The sequence below is a fragment of the Abramis brama genome (assembly GCF_963993115.1).
Source record: "Abramis brama genome assembly, chromosome: 11".
Classification (NCBI taxonomy): domain Eukaryota; kingdom Metazoa; phylum Chordata; class Actinopteri; order Cypriniformes; family Leuciscidae; genus Abramis; species Abramis brama.
In genome coordinates, this window is record NC_139973.1 from 32756088 (window position 1) to 32771700 (window position 15613).

Here is a 15613-nt window from a genome sequence, read left to right on the forward strand (position 1 = left end):
AAGATGTTTCCCATCCAGTAGGTGGCAGGAGAGGCGCCTCAGTCCCGGTTCGGAGCGCAGTTCAGTCATATGAAGAAGAGAAATCTAGGCGTCCCCCTTCTGCGTGCTGCTGCTGCTAGTTAACACGACGTAAGCTTTGTCTTTTCCACGTCCTTTTAATAGCCTCAGCTAAATAATAACGATGTAATTTAATATTTAAATATTGTTCTACATTTAGTTTTTATCCGTGATGTCTGTATTTTCTGTTTTTAAAATCTGCGCATATAATTGGTGTCTTGTAGAGATGATGCGTATGGTGGTCCTGATGCTGCTTTTGTTACTAGGCGACCAGGTTGACTCGCGAGCTAACTAATAAACAAGAATAGTCCTAGAGGAACTAACTAAAATAACCACAGTGTTTAAAAACGTAATCAGTAGTAGCCGCGTTTATTCGCTTTGGTAAGTTAGATTGCTGCCGATATACGGCTGTCTACGCAACGGAGCAATGGTGTGCGCTCAATATGTCGAGATGACTCTGACAGTATTTCGCGGTTTAATTGGATGATTTAAGAACGCATTAAATGAGAACCTTCTATTTAGAATCAATGTTAAGCACTTAATTTACTCTTTCTGCAATTGCAGTGCTATCTTAACAACCGATGACTACCAAGACACCAGACATGGATGCCGAGCCCAACTATCGCCGGACAAAACCGGGTAATGGCCCTTGTGAGCAACAAATTATACCGTTGTTATTTATTTATTTATTTTTTACAGACCACTGTAGGCTTACATTACTGTCACATAATACATATAAATATTGTATAAGATTGAAGAAAAAAATTGTAGAGTCTGCTCACTGCAGAGCCATGGGTGGAGCTCCCCCTCTCTGGATGTAATTTTGGCGTAAAATGGATGGTGCTAGAAGGTCCAGCCACACCCTAACCTTACCCATAACTCTATCCGTCCAGCCATTAGATCCACATAGGTGGAGCTGGACTAGGTCAAACTCAACCCATGACGTCCAGAGAGCTGGAGCCGGATGCCATTTGGCTTTGCAATGAGCACCACTTGAATAATTGTGCAAATATTATAATTTCATTTTAGGTGTTAGATCAACTCAACATGAAGCTTCAAATGGAGCTTCTTCTGGACCCTCTTCACAGATTCCAGGTTTGTCTCAGACTGCCGACGTCACTCCTGAGGAAAAAACTAAAGGACGGCGTGTAGGAATTCAGGCCTCTGACTCGGATTATGTTAAACTTGCAAAACAAGGAGGACAGAAGGGTAAATGTGTCTCACCTGGATAGATTTTATTTTTATATTTGTCATTAACTTTGCTGTGATTCATTACATGTTCAGAATAGCGTAGTATTTATGTACAGAACGACTACTGCTTTTACAAAAATGAACACAATGTGATAGTGACAAATTTGACTGAAACATACTAAGCGGTATGTTACCGACTGATTTGATTCAATAGCAGTTGATTTGATTGACTTTGAAAGATGCCTATGATTATGGCCCTGCTAATCTTTCAATTCTCCTGCAGGTTTGCTGTGGCACGATGATCCTGTGGAATCAAAACCTAACAGTACCTACAAACCTTCTAATTGGTTCTCTGGCTTACCCGATAATCAAGATAGGTGAGAATTTGCAAGCCCAATAAGGTGCCGTTTTGTACATAATTTTGGTTCGACGAAGGATCCAAGATTATAAGACACCATCTCAATTTATTACAACTCATTGGCCTGGAGAAAGAAGCTATGCATGTGTCAGTTAGTTCTGGTATTTAAGGCATGGCATGTTCAAGAAATTCAAGAATATTCTAGTCCGTATTAATAGGGTGACATGGAGGACTTGCATTCTTCTCTCAGAAGAAATACAGGGGTTTGTAGAGACATAAAAGGGTAAACCGCAATCCATCCAATCCATGGTGGTATAAAACTGGGGTTCAATCTTTTGATCTTATGCTTGCAGAGGAGATAATGCAACTACCCCTGACGGAATCAGCAAGAGTGAGTCTAAAGGGGCCTTACAGCAACTGGAGCCCCCATTTGGAACTGATAACTGTTCAGCCTGGGACAGGGATTCTGGTAATGACAAGGTGAATGGATTAGCACAGACCGTAAAAGCCATCGTGTATTTGAACCTTCCATTCTTCCTCCAGCCGTCATATTATAAACAATCTTTCAATTGCCATCTTGCCATCTTTTTATTTTTTTGCCATGCAAAATAAGTTTCTGCAAAAAGTGGGGTCCAATCATTTTTGTTTTCCTTTGTTGTGATTCTGCTTTTTACTTTCTTGACTGGTTGACAAATGCACAGACCATGTTCTCTCACAGGAAAACAGGAGTTTTGCAAATTACCTTTTGTGTTTTCATGGTGAATTTTTATACACACAATTTGATAAAATAGCATGCTATGTGGCTACACAGTTGGGAACACTAAATACTGTAAATATTTGAGAATCATTATTTAAAATCATTTGCTTTTCAGTACAGTTGCCTACCATAAAAGCAAATAGTTTAAAGGATTAAGGTTACTAAACAAAAAGACTTTCCATGGCAAAAACCAGTTTGACATATTTAACTATACAGAACTGGTTCTTTCAGAATGCTGACTCAAATGACTGTTGAAATGGCTCTGTACCCTGTAACATTAGATCTACGGTTCTCACTCCATGCCCTTTCATGTTCATCATATATACAGGAAACTGGATCATCTTACTGCATTATTAGTCATTTATTATTCTTCCTTCATGCTTCTTTCTTTTTATTAATGATGTTCTGTATCTGTGAGTTTCCTTTTTTATTGTTGGATGGAATTATTATTTGCGAATTAATCACTTGTTATGATTTTCATCGGCAGTGTTTTATATCATTATATTAAATTGTGAATTAATATAAAAAATCTAATGTCCTCACACAGAATGTCAACAATGCCACATCGGAGATGCAGAAACTCTCCCTACAAGATATTGACGAGGCCAACAAGTTCAAAAAGACGTATGTTTCTCTCTCTTTAAAAAAAACAAAACAACAACAACAAAAAAAAACATTTTTAGCCCCTACATTATTTTCCAAATGCACATTAATAAATATAAAGTCTTGAAATGTTTTCAGTATATATTAATATTTGATAATTGTTTCTACACTGCAGTTCCCATGATAAGAAGAAAACCGCTCCAGTCAGCATGTCCAAACTTTTAAGCTTTGGTTATGCCCAGGATGAGGATAAATCTCCCAATGATGATGATGCTTCAAGTGAGTCTTCCTGTTTTTTATTATTATATCATGAGTATTTTTGAGTTTTGCATTGTGTGAACCACAATTACAGAAGGAGGCAGCTGCAGTGCTGCTTGGTATGAAATGCATAAAGGTGCAGTAAGCATTTTTTTCACACACTTGATATTTTAAATCGATACCCAAACAAACACACCCCTCCCCAAAAGAAACACACCCCTCCCTTCATTGCTCCACCTCAAAATAACAAACATGCTGTGTAACACAGGCAACGACTAACAGCCAGCACATCACACAGCTTGCGCAAGTATGGATAAATCAGTTGTGATTCATCAACAGCAGCAGCAAATCATGGTTTTGTGAAACCGCAAAACCAATGTTACTTATCGAGCAGAAACAAAGCAACCTGCCGTTGTCCTCTGCTGTTGCTCCATTCCCCAGTCCATTTCTCCGACGAGAGCCCTCTGCACCTTCTGCCCTCCACCCATCGTCACGGACTTTGTCTCATTCGGCTCTGGCAGAGACTCCATGTCCCTCTCGGTGTTGAAGAAAGACTGGGCAGCGTAGGAGCCGGAGCGCTCCGACACAGAAGGCCCCATAGACCTTCAGGAGACCAGAGGAGCTTGTCAGGGTTCTTGAGAAGGCGGTTATGGAGCTGGACCTCGCCTAGAGCGCTCCCCAGTCAGCGCGCGTCCATGCCTCTTCACAGGCCTCCTTTTCCCACTTGGACGGGGCGGAAGCCCACGGCTACATGTGCATGCCCCCAGTCGGGGAGACCATCGCTGTGCATCTGTGCACTTCCCTGACCACGCTGGGCGCAGATCTCAGCCTGCCGTCCAAGCTGTGCAGACTGACAGCTCACCTTGCTGATAAGGCCCGCGCTGCACTCTATGGCTGTGCTGCAGGTATTCCAGGCCAAGCTCCTGCAGTCCCTGGACAGCGGCAACGTGGACGCAGACGCCATGAAAGATCTGCGCATGGAAACGGACTTTGTGCTCATGGCAAAAAAGCGCTCCGCCCAAGCCATTGGCCGTTCTATGCGCTTCATGATGTTCCTTCACCGGCACCTATGGTTAACCCTAGCTGCCCTTAAGGACTTGGACCGTAAAGCCCTCCTCAACGCTCCAATCACTCCCTCTAGCCTCTTCAGTGATGTGCAAAAGCCACGGTGCTTGTTCCAGCCACCCTCGAGTTCCCGCTCTTCATTGGCACCCCTCTGCGCCCAGGACCTAGCGCTGATTTTGAAGGTTCTCTCTCTACCCTGTTCGAGCACTTGGATTCTATTGCTCTTAGGGAGCTCTCTCTCAAAACTGCTTCTTGCCCTTGCTTCGGCTAAGCGCATTGGAGATTTGAAGGCTCTCGGTGAATGCCGATTGTATTCGTTTTGTACCCGGTGACTGTTGTGTCACTCTCTGGCCGAGACCGGGCTTCGTGCCTAAATCTCTTTCTACTCCCTTTAAGGCGCAAGTCATTTCTCTACCCGCTTTGTCTTCCGAGTCGTCAGCCTCGCATGACTCTGACGCTCAGGGCGCTGTTTGCCCTATAAGGGCTTTGCAGAGTTATTTAGAGTTATTGTTTTGTTGCATGCCGTCTTTGGCATCTCAAGTTAGAGAATGCTTTCGGTTAGTGAATAACCTCACAATTTCAGGGATATTGCTAAATAACTGCTTCTGGGCACAGTCTGTTACCGCTTTAGCTGTTGACGCTGTGCATTTCTATGTGCATACTTATGTGCTCACTGTTGTTGTGTCTGCCCTGTATTCAGTGCAGCCTGTTCACTGATATGCAAATTTTGGTAGTCCCTGAGCTGGCATTTCATTGGCTTAGCTCCACCTACCAGCTCTGAGCACTCCTAGCGGCGTCACCATTGGTTTAGCTATATGCTTTTGTACTCTGTGATTGGTGTAAACTTAGCCCTGTTCTTCGCCCCTCTCACGGTGGGATTGAACACGGTTCCTACAGCGTAGGTGGGCTACGCAATGTCAAAGTGACCGCTCTCGAAAGGGAACGTATCCTATTACTGTTGTAACCTCGGTTCCCTGAGATACGGGAACGAGACATTGCGTAAGCCGCCGTGCTCGCCGCTCAACCAGCTAAGCAAGCGTTCAGTCTTTGATTCTGACGTCATTGTCGCCTCTCTGCATTTTATACAACCCGAAGGCTCGTCAGTGTTTGCATAGTCGCTACAATTGGCCAGTTAATTCACTGGCGTTATCCTACAAGGTTTCAGGATTTCTATGAAGGGGAAGGGTTCCCACAGCATAGCTGTGCTAAGCAATGTCTCGTTCTCATCTCTAAGGGAACTGAGGTAACAACAGAAACCGGAGACGTTTTCAGGCCTTTCCGCTCTCTAACGTCTCTCCAGCGCTAGTCTCAGCCTCAGACGCCCGCTGACCATTGTCTTAACGTCTGATTGTTTATGGCCCACAAAATGGGAAAAACTTTGGGAGTTTCGAAGTTGACATCTGATTGGTTGAATTCTACAGAATTTCCGGGAGATGTGCGTGTGCGTTCTTTAATGATCTGCCTGAAAACAAAGCCGTCGGGACGCCAAACCAGAGATGGCCTTTTTATTCTGAGATATGAGGGTCCGTGGGTCTACCATTGAAGAAACTGTAACGGCTAACTTGGATCACCTGTGCTTTGATAACCAATCACATTACAGCCTTGATGCCATTGAATTTCTTTCAGAGTTGTGCAGCAGTCAATCACTGTTTGCGGATACCATAGAAATTAATTAGTGAAATTTAAATTTAAATGAAGTGCAGTAAACGGAATCATACCGGTTTCGCAATTTTCTGTAACTTCTATTTTAAAATAGCATTTTTTTCCAGTGTAAACTCAAAAAATAGATCAATCCAAAACGAATTGACGTCCATTTAAAAAAAAACAGCCTCTTGTCTCCTTCCCTGCATACGCAGCGTTAGCGGGCATTACACTTTTTTCGGCTAAGGCTTTGGCCAAACCCCCCCTCATGGAAGAAGAAAGCCTGTAGACGCATTTCCATTACAGATTTGCGCAAAACTTTTGCAATATTTTCTAATTGTTGATTAAAAAAGCTATTGCAAAATGACAGCGCTTCCATTAACCGATATTATGCGACTAAAACGTCATTTTTTTTCTCTCACGATAAGTCATTCCAAAAATCATGGCAACAGATGTTGGTAGATTTATGTATATCCTAGCCACCGCACTAGCCATTATATTTAATCGAAGGAGACGTAGGAGACGTAGGAGTGTTATCCAAGCATTAATGGCAAGGAAAGCGGCACATATGAGGTGTTTCTCTCTCCTATCTGCTTCGAGGTCTTGATAAATTGTGGCATTTCTTTGTTTAGAATCCAGTATTCCTGTGATACTTTTGTCTTTTATGAGTTTAATAAAGAACTCTGTCTCGTCTTCTGTCCAAACATACCGTGCCTTCTTTAAAGAATAATCGAGTTTTACGTACGCCAGGTGACCTGAAAATGCGAAAAAAGTGCTTCCATTACAGTTTTGCAAAATATTCCTTTTTTGAATTGCCTGAAAAACCACCTCATGCGAGCGTAAAAATTTGTTTGCGATCTATGGGAGTTTTTGCTAAGTTGACGTGTTTCCAGCGGGCATATTTTTAATTCGCAATTTCAATTTGCGCAGTTTGAAGGGTAATGGAAATGCGGCTTGTGAAACTGTGACAATGAACACTTATCAGGATCAACTAAACGCTGGATTTTCAAAAGTATGTGAAGTTTGCGGTGCCATTGTTGCAGTAAACTGGCAGTACAACATTCCTGAATGAATAATATATTAGATGCACACCGGTCTGTTATCATAGCTACTTTAACTTTACATTTTAATGCCCCTAAACATGACACAGGACAAAACAAACTGTAATTGGTTGCTTGCTTTACATGTTGGTTAAATAGACGATCCTCTTGGGCGGTCCTTAGCCAATGAATGCTGTGATGGAGTCCAGACCTTCTGTCGTCAGTATGAAGGTCTGGTTATGCAAGACTACTCCAGCGCTGGAAAGCTTTTCCATAATTAATCGGGTCCTAGCTCTTGCCTGATCGTAACCCTTCTTCTTCCAATTATATTCCTCTGACGTTTTCCTCCTTGGTAATATCTCAGCCATCTCTCTTTCTCAGTCTTTCTACAAATGTCCCTCTTTCTCACTCTCTCTCCTCCCCATCATGAGCCCCCTACTGCTGATTGGCTGAAAGAGTGTTGTGGTACGCGGCCTGATTGGTCCGATCCACTATGTACAAACACAATATATATATATTTTTCAGCACACACAAAGAAAATATTCACAAAATTGGTTGTTTGGGTGTTGATTTAAATTTCCAACAGCATTTCTCAAAAATTACTTACTGCACCTTTAATGCATGTCAAATTATGTATGTAACTGAAAAATTAATTTGTGTGCATTTTGATATTTTAGGCATTACCTCTGAGCAGACAAGCACCATTGCACCAGAGGATGAATTGGAATAAAAGACAATGCCCCCCAAAACCCTTCTTCAAGAATTGTTGTTCTCTTGTATCCAATAGCTCCTTTGCATCAAACACCTGCTCTCTGCTTAAAGCAAAAACACTATTTTTCTTCATTGACTAGTTTGTGTCAGGCTCACATATATATGGTGCTTGTGATCTGTATAACTAACCCTAGAAGGAAGGAATATTTGTGAAGTCCCTAAATGAACTACAGGTTATGTGCACTACAAAATACATCTTAGATGCATTGAGCATTGATGCCAAGGTAGAGCTGATTTTCTTATTCATTTTTCACTTATACATTAATGCTCATGTCATGGCGCAATAATGTGCCAAAACCTTAGGAACACTGAAGATAACACACACATTTAAACAGATAGGATGTACTTATGCCACGTTAAACAGCTCTTTCTCACCTCACATTGTCAATGAATATGACAAAATGCGTAAGCTGCAAACATACATTATTACTTCAGCAAATCTCTGGTTTGAACACTTTCAAGTATTGTTACTGTCTAATAGTTTACTAATTGAGTACATGATGAGCACACAAGAAGGCCATCTTACCATGAATTACATACAAGTAAGGAGATGCCCTTTGAGAACAGGAAGGGGGTTTAGGGAGTTTGTGATTGTGAATGTCTGTTATTAGTATTAATGTGTTGGTAAATAATAATCTCAGTTTCAGTTGTTTTGGTGTTAAATGCTGTATAAGTTATGTTTACACTTGCTGTTCATGCCTATAAATGATAACTAAATAAAATTGCATGTGCATGAAGTGCTTGCTGTTTGTGGTCATTGTTTTATAGGTCAGCCTCACAGGATGAATGCACTGTTATCCTTATAAGTTTTTACTTGTTTAATACATTGCTAAAACTAAACAGAGAATAAAATTGGTAAAAACAACATTAATAATATCATTTGTATTTCATATAATTTGACATGCACTAATAATTTAGTATAAATTATTTAGTGTATACAAAAAATTAATTAAAAAAAGACATGCACTAATGTTCAAAACTTGGTAAGTATTTTTTTTATGTTTTGAGAAGTATTATGCTCACTCAAGACTGCATTTAATTGATTAAAAATGCAATAAAAACAGTAATATTGTGAAATATTAATACAATTTAAAATAACATTTCTATTTTAATATATTTTAAGGTTTCCTGTGATGGCAAAGCTGATTTTTCAGCAGCCATTACTACAGTTTTCAATGTCACAGAAATCATTCTAATATGCTGATTAGTACATGCACAAGAAACACTTATCAATGTTGAAAAAAAAGTTGTGCTGCTTAATATTTTTGTGTAAACCATGATGGATTTTTTATTTTTTTTTGGATTCTTTGATAAATAGAAAGTTCAAAAGAACAGCATTTATTTACAATAATCTTTTCAATCTTTTAAACATCATAAATGTCTTTACTATCACTGAATAAAAGAATATAATCCCGAGGGGATAAACAGGAGTTTCTGACTTCAAGATGTTTAATTTTAAAAATGAAAACAAGCAGGAGTAGTTAAATTAAGGAACGTTGCAGTAAAGGCTTCAGGTTAGTTTCCAGGTAGCGGTGATCCATACAGGATATGACAGGCCAAATTAATCATCATACCACCCTTGACTGGGGCATTTAACTTTCAGGATCTGCAATTAATCTGTTCTGCAAGTCAAATGGATGTTAGACATCTGCTAAAAGCCACATGCGGACATTGTTAGAAGCTGAACAGGTTGTAGCCTACTGCTTTTTTACGAGAAAAAATTCACACAAACCCTCCTGTGGATGAATTTGTTTGCTAATTATTTTATATTTTGACTGGTATCCACTGGTATTCTTTTGGATGGATTGGATTGGACCTGGAATGCAAGCCCAGATAGCACCGACTATTTGATGTGCATTTTACATCTGGAAGACGTATTTTTAAGAGTGTTTGCTCATCTGCAATACGTCTATAGGACGTTTCCTGTCAGATGTCAAATAGACGTTTAGAAGATGTCTTTAAGATGTAATGATTTAGAATGATTTAGAATGCCAGATGTAAAATGCACATCAAATAGTCGGTGCTCTCTGGGAGGTATGGACAGTGGGCTGAGGTACCTGAGAATCACTAATAGTCCCACATGGTTCATAACAGCCCTGGTTGTTGAACATTGGCTGGCTTCTAACAGGTCCAAGACTCAATATGTGTGACTGGTTGGCAGAACATGAGAGGAGGCTAAAAGATGAGCCGAGGTCCAAAAACTTGATGGGTAAAGCAGAAGGTGAGGTGAACTGAGCACAAAAAGGCTTTGGTACTCCATCTGGCAGAACGGGTATTTTGCTTACTCTGCACCTCTTAAACAGTTATGTAATGTGTGGGAATTTATTATTGTTGTTTTTTTCCTCAGTTGCCATTGTGTTAATTATAATAAAACGAATTGCGAAATCTTTGTTTTCTTAATTATTTACAACTTTATTTTATATAATTTGATTGTGAACATTATCATCTGACAGAAGCAGTTAGATCACTCCCAATGGGAGATGCCCTTTTATCCACACGATGGCAATGTTGCCTAACGTTCATTTTGAAAAAGCCTTTAGAAAAAGGTTTTTTTTTTTTTTATCATCCTACAAAATATTTATGATGCGCTGGCTAGTCTTCGCCAAAGTTATGTGGACTTTGTTTATCCCGAATACTTTTGAAATCCGACCAACAGAAGACTAAATAAATATATCAAAGCTATTCAAAGTAACGAATTGTGGGCGTTAATGCGCACCACGAGCAGATGGTCACTCATGTGACCGTTTAGGGATTGTTGTTTTCGCTCTGTAACCGTATTTTTCAGTTTACTTCGATGGGAACTCCATTTTTTTAAATCAACTCCTGTTCGACTACATGGCAACACATTCAAATGCCCTGAAACAGCATCTCTCTATGTGGAGCGTCTACGTCACGCGCTCTGACCCTCTTGCCCAGCGCGCAAGACCCAGCCGGAGCCGCCCGTTCATCTATCGCGTGAAAACACCTTTGGAAAGAATGTCATCCTATGATTCTTTTACAAATGGATTTATCGGTGTCCGTGAATAATTTGCATTTCGGCGGTTTTGCGGTAAGTCCTGGCGATTTCGCGCAGCTCCAATGGAGCGTTGCTAACATCTGGCGCGCGCTGGCGGCGGGAATTCATCGCTGCTTTATCTCTAAATCTCGTGAATCTCTCATTCAGTCAAATTCAAAACTGAGCTGTAATAGACGCTGTGGTTAGTGCACAAGCCGAGAAACTGTTCTCTTTTCTGTCGATGCCTGCTTTAAAGCTCATTCCATCTGCCTTTCTTCATGGCAGTGATTAACTATGCAGAAAATATGCATTTGTACTATAGTTATGCTTACATAAATGGACTGATGGCCTTGTTCAATGCATAAAGCTGAATAACTTGATCAGGTGTAGTGTCGCGTCCACCTCTAATGGAGATACCTACACCTCCCATCATCATCTCTGGTCCATCTTCTGACCCTGCATGGCGCATTTAGTCCATATGTTCATCACCTTTTTAACCTGGGCAATGCATTGCATGTTGCATTAGTTAGTTGCATTAATTATAATCCTTGATGACATGTGTTATGGCACCCTACAGCCCAGTATCCCACAGCCTTCACTGTGAGGTAGGCTGGTCTCCATTATGACTGGTAGATGCTGTCACTGGGACTGAGGCTGGACCACCTTTTAGCCACTTTTCCTTGTGCATAATTGAGCATCCCTCTATGTCCTTGCTCTCAACTACTGCTCTAATAATTGGAGCTCGACAGAATCCAGAAGAATTCTGTGGCTGTTTGGACTGTAATGACAGTGTGGAATGGATGCAGTTTCAGCTGCCTCATCATATTGACCAGAGTTTAGATTGAATGCAGGCTTGCTGCTGTGCACCATCATGTAATTGCTGCTGTGCGGTGATTTGCTTTGAGCAGTCCACAATTACAGTATGTAAAGATTGCAGGGACAATGCAACATGATGCAGTAAGACGTGGTTCCTCAGAGACTGAGCTGCATGTCTTTACACTGCATTGGCATGTTATGTGGACTGAAGAAGCATCCCAGGGACTTGTGTGTGTGTATGTGCATTTATAATGGCCAAGGCCAAGTTTTGCTATTCATTAGAAGTGATGGAATGACCTCTCTGACAGACCTATGCGGTGGTAGTGGTAACTACACAATGTCAGATGATTCCTATAAGTAACAGTTTATTACTGTTTCTTGGTCATCGCGGCTAATAGGATGGTTTGCTTGATTCCTCTCTTCCCTTCTCCTCTGTATTTAAACCCTGTGCTCTGACTGACAGCAGCATCTTGGTAAATCCAGTGTGGAGGTGGGTGGGGATTTTAAGGACTTCTAAAGTGGATTTTGGATTTTATTTTTGTAAATGCTAGCACAGTGGGCTACTGCCATTTATGAAGTTTATCAGCTTTAAATGATTGGATTATGTATGTATGTGTGTGTTTTGCACATTAGTGATGGCAAGACCGATTCATTTCCGTGAACCGGTTCTTCTCCTGACGGTTTGTTTCAACGAACCAGTTAAAAAAGAACAATTTCATGGTTCTTTTACATCATTGTGCAATGACATCACTCTACATATTTAAAAACTTATAATACTAATATAAGTTGCATGCACTATAAACCAATGGTCCTCAATTAGGGGCCTCAGCAACCTTCCAAGTGGGCCTCAAGATGACTTAAAATTATTTAAAATAAGACAAAACAACCATTTAAATGAGCTAAAACTACTAAAAACAAGATATGTTTTCATTATTTTATATATATAAAAAAAAATTATATAAAGGATGTAAATCTTTCTAGTTATGCCAAGCTGTTAAATATTTTATTGGGTAGAAATTGTGAGTTGGGCTGGGCGATATGGCAAAAAAAAACTATCACGATATATATTTTTTCACTGATTATTACGATAAATATCTTTCAAAGTTTAAAGGCAGATTTTTGCCCCTGAGTGAAAGTTGTAGAAACCAAACAGTTAATTGTGGTTTTATCATCAAAACAAAAACGAGAAACACTCGTCAAACCGGTGAACATTTCACAAATTAACATTATATATTTTGTCTCTTTAGAAATGCACATTTGACAGTAAATGTAAATTTAGGTTCATTAACAAAAACAGTAGCATCTATAAAAATGTTAACAACCTCATTTTTATAGGTCCAAATTTTTATACTATAATTTTGCTCTAAGCTCACACAGTGTGTTTTGCTGATAAATGGACTTACTGTTCAAACGAGCAGCTCTGTTTCGTTCCGCTTTTGTTGCGTGCCATTTAATGTTTCATGGTAGCGCTTATCAGTGCCTGTAGGTTTAATTAGTTTGTTTTCAAGCTGTTCTTTGGTCCAACAACCGGTCTAGTAACAGCCAACTAGTGTATCCTGACTTTAAGGGTGTACTCACACTAGGTGATCTGAACCGTGCCCAAGCACATTTGACCCCCAAAGCCTAGTTTGTTTGACTAGTGTGATCGCTCCGTACCATGCCCGGGAATGGTTCGCTGAACCGTCCCTGGCCCGCTTAGAAGAGGTGGGCCAAAGCACTGTTCAGTTGGGCTCAGGCGAGGTACGCATATAGTGCGTACAGAACAGCTACTACTTTTGTGTGTGCTACTGTCATCATTACGACAGCAAACATCTTCTATTACTACTTGGACAATACACTTTTCAATTAATTAAATTAAATCGAGTATATAAACGTGTTTATAACGGGTCTGGTGGTTCTCACTGTATTGATGAACAGGAATTGTAATTTGTAGTTAAAGTCCCCCTGTAGTCAATAATTTTATTCCTTAAAGGACAATTCTGGTGAAAAATGAACCTAGGGGTAATTAACACATGGTTACCGAGTCGATCGTTCCCTGGGATGCGTTTTCATGAAAATTGAATGTAAAGAGTTTTATCTCTAAAAACAGATTATCTTATAACGCTAGTATATGGGGCACAGAGTAATTAAAAGTAAATCGCTAGTTAATGCCACTAACAAGGCTCAAAATAGCCTCACACTAACACGGTAGCATAATGAGGGTCCCTACATGCAAACCGAAGCATTGAGAACTTTGTAAGTGTACAGACAGTTTAATAAGAAGATACTTTATAAAGACAGAACATTACGCGTTTACAGGCAGGCGTCATCTTGGAAAACAGTCTCAACTAATCGAGTCACGAACGCCGTGCTAAGTGAGCTGGTCGATAGCAATTACGTTTGTGAAATATAACGTAGCGCGGCGTTCGTGGCTCGATTAGTTGAGACTGTTTTCCAAGATGCCTGCTGCCTGTTAACGTGTAATGTACTGTCTTTATAAAGTCTCTTCTTATTAAACTGTCTGTACACTTACAAAGTTCTCAATGCTTCGGTTTGCATGTAGGGGACCCTCATTATGCTACCGTGTTAGTGTGAGGCTATTTTGAGCCTTGTTAGTGGTATTAACTAGCGATTTACTTTTACTTACTCTGTGCCCCATATACTAGTGTTATAAGATAATCTGCTTTTAGAGATAAAACTCTTTACATTCGATTTTCATGAAAACGCATCCCAGGGAACGATCGACTCGGTAACCATGTGTTAATTACCCCTAGGTTAATTTTTCACCGGAATTGTCCTTTAAATCTCATCTTTGATCACCAAAATGACATATTTAAAAGTTTTTTCCTTGAATGTCTTCATGTCTTAAAATAGCTTGAATGTAACTCTACATCCTTGCCTCATTTAGTTTACAAGGTTCTATGAATATGCAAATTAGCCCCACCTCCACTCACTCCAGCTCAAAGATCCACCGTTGACGGTCACACGTTGACCTGATTGGTTACAAGGTAGTTTGTGACGTCAGAAACACCAGAGATTTCACCAGAGACCGCGTTTTTGAGACTGTCTTTGGTTCACCGCAGTTTTAAGGAGAATATACTCAATGGTGTTGACTTATGAATTTGCACATGATTTGTCTTAAAGCATATTAAAAACACCACATAGACACATAAACAACATTAAAAGCGTGATTTTCACCACAGGGGGACTTTAAGTCTAATGAAAAATATGACAGGCCTACAGTGACAGTAGGATCATTGCGTAAAATGCGTACTTCTAATTCTAAATCTTGAGACCTTCACTTGTAGTTTTTAATGATTAAAAAATATCAGAAACAAATATCTGTAGTTTACGGTACGTTTTATTCGATAATTTCCATTAACATCACACCAGGAGATCCTCTGTATCCTCGGAAAACTTTGACAATGGAAGACAATGGAAACATTACTGTCATTTTTTTTACTGTCAAATTTTGACAAACAATTATTTATTAATCTGATCTAATTAATTTTTGAATTTATCAGTTTATTAAATTATTCAAGTCAAATCTATTTCTATAACACATTTAAAAGCAACAGAGTTGCACCAAACTGCTGTAGGGCTGTAATCTCCTAGTCGATTAGTCGATTATTTGGTCGATACGTTCTGGCTCAACCAAAATTCTGATTGGTCGATTTTTTGCCGTGTTCATTTCATCAGTTTTGCCGCGTTGGTTTCATCAGTTCATCAGTTCATCATTTCATCAGGTGGAAAGCACTAATTGCTAATGGGGGTGTTTTCAGAGCACCCCTGTTTCCCAGGTAACAGTCTGTCTTCAGAACACCCCCCTTGTTTTCACTTCTTTTGGATTATCCCTACCCACCGGAGAAGAGAGACAGATTGAAGAAAGTAGGCTACTAGAAGGTTTCCTGAATATTATTTAATTGTGAGAGCTTTTAATTCATAGTCAGTCCTCTTCTACCATGTCAACAAAGACATGTCAACGTAAATCATAGGCTATGATATTGCGCGCAGATGCACGTGATGCAACGCTGCAGAGCCGACAGACTCGTGTGTCAGACTCATTTCAGTGCAAAATAATG

The 15613-nt window shown here is 40.0% G+C and overlaps 2 protein-coding genes across 6 annotated transcripts in view; both read left to right on the top strand.

The window, feature by feature from the left end:
• cUnh7orf57 (chromosome Un C7orf57 homolog) lies at positions 1-8478 on the top strand. 4 transcript variants are annotated; one of them, XM_084129298.1, is made up of 8 exons: positions 1-129; positions 622-708; positions 1087-1266; positions 1532-1625; positions 1960-2086; positions 2911-2987; positions 3142-3245; positions 7648-8478. In XM_084129298.1, the coding sequence occupies exons 2-8, from the start codon at positions 639-641 to the stop codon at positions 7698-7700; spliced, it is 705 nt and encodes a 234-aa protein (XP_083985424.1). In that variant the 5' UTR covers positions 1-129; positions 622-638; the 3' UTR covers positions 7701-8478. The 4 variants fall into 4 exon arrangements, with proteins under 4 accessions (XP_083985424.1, XP_083985426.1, XP_083985425.1 ...); XM_084129300.1 differs by having other exon boundaries at positions 1087-1152; XM_084129299.1 differs by having other exon boundaries at positions 622-696.
• A 1994-nt stretch (positions 8479-10472) lies between these two features.
• Positions 10473-15613, top strand: part of pkp4 (plakophilin 4) — a 38198-nt gene continuing 33057 nt past the window's right edge. Inside the window, exon 1 of one of the 2 annotated variants that reach the window (XM_084129291.1) lies at positions 10473-10790. The gene's annotated coding sequence lies outside the window, so the exon portion shown is untranslated. The remainder of the gene's footprint in view (positions 10791-15613) is intronic. The other variant, XM_084129290.1, reaches the window with a different exon arrangement.